This window comes from Corvus brachyrhynchos, unplaced genomic scaffold, assembly GCF_000691975.1.
Source record: "Corvus brachyrhynchos isolate BGI_N302 unplaced genomic scaffold, ASM69197v1 scaffold65, whole genome shotgun sequence".
NCBI classification, from domain to species: Eukaryota; Metazoa; Chordata; class Aves; order Passeriformes; family Corvidae; genus Corvus; species Corvus brachyrhynchos.
In genome coordinates, this window is record NW_008238365.1 from 1,531,038 (window position 1) to 1,540,766 (window position 9,729).

The following is a 9,729-nucleotide window of genomic DNA, read 5'->3' on the forward strand; positions in this document are numbered from 1 at the left end:
ATTCCTGCTTTGCAGTGGTCCCAGCTCTTCCCATGGCAGCTCCGGCGCCGCTCCTGCCAGGGAGGTCAGCGATGAGACCTGTCACCCTTCAGCAATGCTGGAAATGTCCCCCAGCCTCTTCGGTGACGCCGAGGGGGGCCAGGGGGAGCTGGTTTTCTTCTGGTTCCCTTCCTCTGGGCACCCATTCGGGACCCATCGGTCTCTCCCATGTGCCTGATTTTTGGGATGTTGTAGCTGGAGTGAGGACAGCGCTTGACCCTGGAGCAAACCCTTCCTCTTCCCTTTCCGTGACCAAAATCCACCTCTGAATATTGAATTAATCACAAGAATCTGGTCTTCTGCAGCAGCCAGGGAAGTGCCCAGAGCTGCCAGAATTCCTGCAGGATTTTGGGACGGGGTTGGGTCCAGCTCCAGGCAGTGTGAAAGGATCGAGGGGTGCAGAATGGGGTCCCCACTGTGGCTCCTGCTGGTGGTGGCAGTGAAGCTGCTGGGCTTGGGTGGCACTTTGGGCACCTGTGGCTCTCGTGGGTGCGAGGACACGGTCCTGCCGCGCATCCTGGCAGCCTGTGGGATTTCCAAATGTCTGCCTCTAATCCTTGGGGGGCTGCTGGGGATTTACATCTGATTAGAGCAGCGATTTAAAGGCTGCCAGCTGCTGGGTCCGCAAGGGGAAAATTGGGCTGTTTGCAGTCACTCCTGAAATACACCTTTCCCCCAAAACTGGGGGGTTTGGGGTCTGGGATGGGGTTTGCACTCGATGGAGCTGGAGCCTGATGGAGAGGTCTTTTACACTTCTGAGATGGGGTTTGGACCTTGTGGACCACCTGGAGCTGTGCCAAGGGCTGATGTTCCTCTTCGGAGGGCTGGGCTGGCGGGACATGTCCCTGGTTGTCCCTCCTGTCTTCCTGACCCTAGGGATAGACCCAGGATTGGGATGGGACCTTTCCCCACCCTGCCCTGCTCACACTCCTCTTAAACCCATCATCAGCTTCTTGCTCGAGGTTCAGGACAGGGCTGGATCTGACCTTCCCGCGGGAAGGGAGAGGAGCTCACCATGAATCCCCAGGCAGCAAATTCAGTTGGATTCAGCTGAGAGGAGCCTGGACTTGTGCTGGATGAGCTTTCACTGACCTTGGCTGACCTTGGATGCTGCTCTGAGGGGAAAACAGAGTTTGTGATTCAGCCCGAGCCCTCTGGGGCTGGGGCAGCCGGAGCAGGAGGCTGTGGTGGGATGGGGGCTGTGGGATCAAATCCATCCCAGCCAGGACTGGGAGTGGGACCCCTCCCATGCACGCATTTCCTGTTAGAGAAGAAAGGTGTTTGCCTTGAAACATCCCAGTTTCTGGGGAAAAGTGGGGTTGGGTGGGTTGTTTGCAGCACTCAGACGGAGGGTTTGAGGTGCCGCGGTTCCTGAGGCTTTTTAGAGCTCATTTTTGGGCGTCGTAATGACCATCTGCAGCACTAATGGGGACAGAGAGGCATCCAAACCACCTCGGGGAGGGAACGCTTCCAAATGAAACCTCCACTTCAAAGAAATGTCAAAATGCAGTTCCCTCCTCGCAGCGCAGAAATCGCCTCATTTTTCAAATGTCAGCATTTCCCAGAGAACAGCGGGGCCGTTCCAGCCCAGCCGGAGCTGGGAGCCGCGTTAGCACCCGCGTGAGACTTTCCTGCCCCGAGTGCTCCAAAAGGTGCAAATCTTCCTTGGCAGGATCCATCAGGTCCCATTCCCAGAAGCTCCCTGCCCGCAGGCACCCGGGGCTCCAGCAGCCCACGCTGGGGCAGAGTCAGGCCCCGAGCTGAGGGTTATTTTTATTGCTGTGTTTATTGCCTCTTAAATGAACCTCCCGGAGGGCTGGAGCCTTTCGGAGGCGGGGAAGGGACCTTGAGCAGCCGGCGCTGTTGCGCAAGGTGCCGAAGGTGTGCGCCGGTGGGGGGGAGAGGGAGAGGGAAATTCCCTCTGGGCACCCGGCTTGGCTTGTGGCCCCAAACATCCTTCTCAGCCCCTTGAACACGCCTCAGTGCTGTTACATTTGGGCTGCTGACCTGTTTTCTCTGCTGGGAATCTCCCTCCAGGGCTGACCCTGCTCCAGGATCAGGGAGCAAACACCTGGGAGCTTTCCTGTGTACCCGGCACCGCAGGGATCTGGGAGCAGGATGGAGCAGCAGGACTCCACCTAACGACCGGATGTCCCAAGACCTTTCATAGTTATTAATAGTTTCAGCTAATAAATGGCCCATGACACCAGGGTTATTAATTAATGAGCTGAGGTGCCAAGGCTTGGCCCGTGACCAGTTAAAAGCCGATGCTCCTCGGGGACCTGGCTGTGGCTCACTTGGAGCGGTGCTGGTGTCGTGGGTCAGGTCCTGCCTGTGCTGGGGGTTGTTCCCTTGCTTTCCTAAGAGAGCCACTTCCCAACGGGATCCGGTTTCCCTGCAAACGCAGCGGGAAAGGGGTCCCTGTGGCCGCAGTGATGTTCTCAGCCCCGGCTAATCTGTGTCTCGTCCTAATCGCCCGCTGTTTAATCGCTTTGCTGGGGATTTGGGGGATTTTGGGGAAGGATGCAGCCTTTGGAGAAGTGCCTGGGATGGACCTGGCGCTGGGCATTGCGTGGAGGCTCCCACTGACTCATCCCAGGGTGGGGCTGGGGGCAGAGCGAGCCCCAGGGCGAGCCCAGCCCTGCGGGGAGCGAATCCCCGGTGAGGTGCGGACGGGGCAGCTCGGCCTTGCCAGGCTGCTGCTCCCCGTAAAGCTCAGCCCTAGGCAGGGTGGGAGCTTGGACTTTGGAGCAGCTGGGTGTGCAGAGCAGCTGGAGGAGGCACCCTCCACCCTGGGCAAGTGGCATTGCTGGAGGATTACTCACGGATAACCCGGCACAGAGGATCCTGGAAATCACAGGGGAGCAGGGGCGAGGTGCTCCTGCAGCGCTGCCAGCCTGGATTTCGCAGGAACACATCCCTGAGCTCCCAGGGAGCCCCTGAGCCCCGTCCTGCTCCTTGGACTCCTCTGTAGGGGACAGGGCTCCCTGTGCCAGTGTCCCTCCGTAGGATTTGCTGTCCTGGCAGCCAGGATTCCTCACTGGCCATCAGTAATTAAGTTATTTTTGTGCTTGTGAGTGAGGGACGGGGATTAACACCCTCCCTGCCCTCCAAGGGGAGATGGAGGACGAGTGGGGGTCAAGACGAGCTTGACTTTCCCGCCGTCCCCTCTGTCCCTGCCAGGTCCCTCTGGAGGCGCCTTCAGCTGGAGGAGGTTTTGGATTTGGATTTTGGATCGAGCCCTCGAACGTGAATAACAATGACTCATAAATCATTGCTTGCACCACCTGTTTGTCATGTTTCCACCCACGATAACTGTATGGAGTGTTCAGAGGAGCTGAGCTGGCACGGGCTGTTTGTCACATCTGGACGGCATCACGGGATGCGGATCTGGCTCAGCCGCAGAGCGCGGCTTTTTCCTGGCTGGGGGGTGGGAAAAGCCACACAAATCCCTTCTTCGTGGGCTCCAGCAGGGTCTGCCTGGGTTCTGGGAACCTGTTTGCAGCGGGAGGGCTTGGGAATGGGATCTGAGGTGTCCCAAATGTGTGGGGATGGAGCATCAGGGCTTCATCTGTTGAAGGACGGGGGTGCAGCTGCTCTGTTGCTCTCCAGATCACTTCAGAGGTGTCACCCACCCCGTGGCCTTTCACGCTGGGAGTGAGCTGGTGCCACCCTGGGCTGGGAGCAGGGGCTGCCTCTCTGATTTCCCTTCTCTGCCCACAGCCAAAGCCCGAGAATGCCATCACCATCGCCGTGTCCTCGCGGGCTCTGTTCCGCATGGAGGAGGAACAGAAGATCTACACGGAGCAGGGGGTGGAGGCCTACGTGAAATATCAGCTGGACCACGAGAACGAGCCCTTCCTGCCCGGGGCCGCCTTCCCCTTCGTCAAGGTGAGCAGCCACAGCGCTGTGGTCCCCAAAAATTTTGGGGAGAGGACAGAGTTCGTGTGGGGACAGGGTGGACACGAGCAGGAGGGATGGAGCCACGGAGCAAACCGAGGGCAAAGAAAACCTCCCAGCAAGTGATGTGCTGCTTCCAGGGCTGGATTTTCCATCTTGAGCCCAAGAATTGAACAAATCATCTCCTTGGATCGTATTTAAAGTTTCCCTTTAGGGAATTGTCTTTTTTTTTTTTTTTAATTATGATTATTATTACAATTTATTTATTCTTGTAAATTGGCTGAGTTTAGCCTTGCTCCCGAGTCGGCTGATTTCTAATTCTGACGTGTTGAAATGAGGCATTTTGAACTTGAAAAATATTTTCTCAATCCTGCTGCAGTTCGTGCAGTTTTGGGTGCTGGAACCCGTTCCCAATGAATAAATTAATCAGCTCTGTGGGGCGAGACTTGTTTCTGATTGCTTGAAAAACACTTAACCTGCAACTTGGAGTTGATTTATCCTCATTTAATTACTCAAAACCTTTCGTGTTTGAAAACAGAAGAGTAGCTAGGTGGGTTTTTTCCCCCCCAAAAATGAATCTGTTTTTTCCCAGCTGGTATCAGCTTGGCTCGGGGCGTAGCTGGGGTCGGGGTTTTGGTGAGCAGAAGTGTTCTGGGTGGGATGGGTCAGGGCCACACCTGGGAGGGGGCTGGCTGACACCCACCCTGCTGTCCCTGGGGTGCTGCAGGCGCTGGAAGCGGTGAACGCTCAGCTCCGTGAGCTCTACCCCGACAGCGAGGAGCTCTTCGACATCGTCCTCATGACCAACAACCACGCCCAGGTCGGGGTTCGCTTGATCAACAGCATCAACCACTACGGTAAGATGGAGACAAAGCTGTCCTTGGTGGCTTTTGGGTGGTGTCACTGCTTGGCACCGAGAAAAGGAAACGTTTTCTCCCCTTTTTCCCGCTTCTCCCGGATTTTCTGGGGGCTGGCTAGTGGGAAGGGGCTCTGGCTGCTGACCAAAATTAACCCCGCTCCTTCCAGCAGCAAGGCTGGGTTTAGGGGTCAGCCGGGCTCACCCTGCGGTGCCTCTTGCCCCCAGATCTGTTCATCGAGAGGTTCTGCATGACGGGAGGGAACAGCCCCATCTGTTACCTCAAGGCCTATCACACCAACCTCTACCTCTCCTCCGACGCCGAGAAAGTGAGTGGGGCCATTGAAGAGGGTGAGTCTGGGGTCCAGCTCGTGGTGGGGGGCAGCGGGGGGCAGCCGGGCTCACCCTGCGGTGCCTCTTGCCCTCAGATCTGTTCATCGAGAGGTTCTGCATGACGGGAGGGAACAGCCCCATCTGTTACCTCAAGGCCTATCACACCAACCTCTACCTCTCCTCCGACGCCGAGAAAGTGAGTGGGGCCATTGAAGAGGGTGAGTCTGGGGTCCAGCTCGTGGTGGGGGGCAGCGGGGGGAGCCTGGAGCCCTCAGGGGGTTGATCCCAGGAAGGATATCTGCAATATCCGTGTCCCTAAGCCCACGTGCACTTAGGGTTTGCCTTGCCCCGCATCTCTGATGCTCCAAAGAGCCTCCAGTTTCCATAGAAATGAGCCTTTCCTGCAGCTCCACAGCTCTCCCGAGGCAAAGGCGGTGGTTTTCCTCCTTAATTCCTGTATGCAAAGGGTGATTTGTCATCTGGGGCTTTGTTTTTGCGGTGGGAGGTCTCGGGACCGAGCCGCAGGGGCGCCCGGGCGCGGTTGCTCGCGGCGTGTTTTCCAGCCCGGCGTGTTTTGCTCTGCTCCTCAGCGGCCGAGCCACGGGGACGGATCCTTGGATAACTGCCACCTCTTGCCTCATCCTCAGGGATCGCTGCAGCCACCATCTTCAGCCCCAGCAGGGACCTGGAGGTGTCGGAGAAGCAGCTGCGGGTGGCCTTCGACGGGGACGCCGTGCTCTTCTCGGATGAGTCGGAGCAGATCGTGAAGGCTCACGGCCTGGACATGTTCTTCGAGCACGAAAAGGCTCATGAGAACAAGCCCCTGGCACAGGTAGAGCTGGGCTGAGGGCAGCGAAAGGCTCTGGGACAGAGGCAGCCCTCGTGGGGACGCTCCCAACTCTGGGATCAAGCCAGAGCGGGGTGCGAGGTGGGGTAGGGCAGCAGCTGCTGGCCCGGGGGTGGTTGTGGGGTCATTTTTGGGGGGGCTCACAGGGTGAAGGGATTATCCAGCATGTCTGGGATTGGAAGGATGGCACGGGGGCATCTCCTTGCTCCAACAGGGCCCCCTGAAGGGCTTCCTGGAGGCGCTGGGGAAGCTGCAGAAGAAGTTCTACTCCAAGGGGCTGCGGCTGGGGGGTCCCATCCGCACGTACCTGGTGACGGCGCGGAGCGCGGCCAGCTCGGGGGCCCGGGCCCTAAAGACTCTGCGCAGCTGGGGCCTGGAGACGGACGAGGCTCTGTTCCTGGCAGGGGCTGCCAAGGGGCCGCTGCTGAGGAAGATCCGGCCCCACATCTTCTTCGACGACCAGATGTTCCACGTGGAGGGAGCCCAGGAGATGGGCACCGTGGCCGCCCACGTCCCCTACGGCGTGGCCCAGAAGCACAAGCGGCCGGCGCAGGAGAAGCAGCAGACCCCCAACAGCAAATAGTGGGGCTGGGTGGTCCCCACAGCCCCCGGCATGGACATCACCCCCACCCCCCGTGGGCCGTGGCGCGCAGGGCAGGGAGCGTCGGTGCTGGGAACGGGAGTTCAGCCCGCAGTCGGGCAGGGAGAGAGGAGGAAAAGCTTCCTTAATGCCTCTGTTCGTCGGGGTCTTGCGGCGTTGTCGCTGTTCCTCGTGGGGCTGGAGGCTCCTCTGTGCCAGGAGACGTTTTCCCAGCTCGTCCACGCGCTCCGCACTCGCTTCAGGCGAAATCCCTCGAGGATGGGTCTGCCCTGTGTGGGATCTTTGTGCCGGGTGGGTTTAACCTATTTATTTAAAACCCCACGTGAATCCCAAAGCATTCTGGCTTCCCAAGCAAATGTTTAGGCTGAACTGTTGAATTGGAAAGTTGGGAGCGCCCAAAAACCTTCTGAGCAGCTTTGAAACAAAATTTTGTCTCTTTTAACTAAAATTAAACTGTGATATTGTTCCTTCACAGCCCGAGCTGCTGCTCCCCAACCAGAGAATACTCAGTGTCCGAACTTTCGCCAAGATTTTGCCAGCTTAAATTTGGAAAAATACAAACAAATACTTTGACATATTTGAAAAAAAACAAGCAAAACAAAACAAAACAAAAAAAATTCTGTTTCCTGCTTGGAGCTTTGGGCTGGTGTATTGTCGGCCCAGGTTTTTATATTTGGGTTTCACACTTGCATGATTTAGCACTTAAAACTAATGATCTCAGCAAGGCATCCAAAGCCCAGCTTGTCCAAGGGCTGCAGACACACGGCCAGGGCTTGAATTAAGTTGAAAGCAGGCCCTGATATATTAGGGACATCATTTGAAGTCCATTTAGGTAAATCTGCAGAGAACTTCAGCCTGGGGATTTCAATTAAAGGATTTTTTTTCTCCCTTTCTAGGCTGAGCCCATATGAGTTGATAATCTTTTTCTCCTCAGCTTCTTAAAACCGCTGGTGCTTCCTAAAATAGACACCTCTGTTAACGATGCTGTGAGAGAACCAAATCTCTGATTAAAAAACAGGATGGGAAATCAATCGGAGAGAAACCGGTGTGAAAATCACGCTGACATTTCTGCTCAAAGCCCTGTCCCAAAGGAGACGCTCGGGAGGAAAATGTAAAGATTATTTCTTCCTTGTGGGTTCTTTTTTTTCCTCCATTTTTCTTTTTGCACGACACCCCACGGCTGAGCAGGAAGGATGCTCAATATTATCAGACAGTTTTCTGCAAACTCCACGGGCTGCAATTTTCCAAGTTGAGTGTCTGGCTCTTTCCAGGGAAGTCTCAGCTCAAACAGTGAGGCTGGAGCTGGAGTCATCACCTGTTTGAGGAATACAGAAATAACCGAGCTGGTGATGCCTTCAGTGGCTCAGGAGACTTTTCTCATTGCACTAAATCCTGCTCTAGCAGTGAAAAGCAAATTGCACTTCTTCCCCCCCAAAAAAAATTCTTTTGACAGACTTAACTGTCACATCTGGGCGACAAACACCTCGGAGGAAGGTCTACAATCCAAACCAAAAAATCTTGGGAGAAATGAGTTTCCGAGTACCGCACCCGCCAGCATTCAGGTTTGTAGAAAGGTCTCGTCTTGTTTAACGTGAACCCAAGATTTTGGGATCTGAACTGGACCTTGGAGACCTTTCTGGCAGCTGGGAGGGGGAGCACAGCCTGGCCTCCCAGTAAACATTTCCAAGGTGTTTCCTGAAGATCGCGGAAGCCCAGCCAAGCCCGGCTTGTGCAGGGGAGAAGATGTTGCAGGAGGAATGGGATCATCAGGCAGCCCTCGGGAATGGGGCAGGGTGCCAGGGGGGTCGGGCACACGGGGATGTGCCCGTGGGACGATCCAGAGGTAACGCTGGTGTTGGCAGGGCTGGGCTGGCAGCGGGAGGTGTGTGCCCTGCCTGGGAATGCTGTTAGCTCCGGGGAAGCGCTGGCTTCTGGTTTTGGGGCAGATTTTAGCAGATTCCTGCTGCCTCTCCAGGCCCTGAGGTGCACAGGGAGCTGGATGCAAGCTGGGGACAGGGTTTTGGTGACCCTGCTTTGGCTCCTCCTGCTGCCAGGGCAGCTTAGGGGCTCCCTGGGAGATGTGGGGCCCGGGAAATGGGCCCCAGGTGAGCCAGACCTCTCCGAATCCTTCCCAAGCAGGGAGGATTTTCCATTCCCATCGTGGCTGCCCCTTTTGCTTTTCTACACGTGGCTTCCTCTGTTTTGTTAGGGTTTTTTTTTCCTCCTCCATCACTGCAACTGGAAGACAAGGACTCGGGTACTTCCCTTGTGTCCCCTCGGGCTGGGAGGGCCAGCGGGGTCGGGCCTCTCGTGCTGTCCTGGCTGATAACTGGACTTTTCCTGCTGTGTGTTGTTGCTGTGGGTTTCACTTCGTTGTCCTCTGGTGGTTCTTTGCCATGTTAGTGGAATCCCTCGGGGTGTTTTTCCCTAATAAACCGTGTTGGTCCCAGCCCGGCTGCCTCCGTTCTCACAATGAGTGTTTGGCTCCCTGCTGCAGGGTCTGAGCTCCCTGCTTGGGACCTCCCAGGTTTTATGGTGATGGGGTGGGGGTGACAAGAAGGGAAAAAGGGGTTTTGGGGTTCAGGGGAATTCCGAACATGTGATTAAAGCACCTGGTTTGGGACTGGAGACTTGTGGGAGAGGTGGGATTCCAGGGGTGGGATGTGCCGTGATACAACCGCCTCCCTCTGCTTCGTGAGCGGCTTTTGTGGGCACCTGGGCTCGTGATGAAGCCCTGGGTAAAAATACAGCTTGGCAGGAGACTTTTGTCATCCTGATCTTCTCCCAGCCAACAGGTGGGAGGCAGCAGAAGCTCGATGGAGGAAATTCATGGCTGCTGAAGTACCGGCTCCATCCGAGCAGCGACACTGCAGCCCTGGCTCCTCCCTGCCAATGAGGGGAACAGATGGACTGAGGGGAAGCAACAAATTCTCCATCCATCACCAAATATAGCCAAGGAATGTCCGTAGGCCCCAGGGCAGCATCCCTGCTATGGGTGTTCATTTAAGGGGTGGATGGCTCTCAGCAGAGCGTTCCTGCTTCTCTGGAATGCCTTCCCTCATCCCATTCCCAATCCTGCCGTGTCCTTCCACCAGATGCCTGGAGGGGAAAAAAAAATTTAAAAAATCAAATTCCAGTGCAGATTCCAGCCTG

General features: G+C 56.3%; 1 protein-coding gene across 1 annotated transcript; it reads left to right on the plus strand.

Moving 5' to 3' along the window:
• The first annotated feature begins 2,636 nt into the window (after positions 1-2,636).
• Positions 2,637-9,028, plus strand: NT5C1A (5'-nucleotidase, cytosolic IA). The gene is made up of 6 exons (XM_008635077.2): positions 2,637-3,469; positions 3,763-3,930; positions 4,667-4,796; positions 5,024-5,146; positions 5,776-5,960; positions 6,190-9,028. The coding sequence occupies exons 1-6, from the start codon at positions 3,299-3,301 to the stop codon at positions 6,556-6,558; spliced, it is 1,146 nt and encodes a 381-aa protein (XP_008633299.2). The 5' UTR covers positions 2,637-3,298; the 3' UTR covers positions 6,559-9,028.
• Positions 9,029-9,729: the final 701 nt, after the last annotated feature.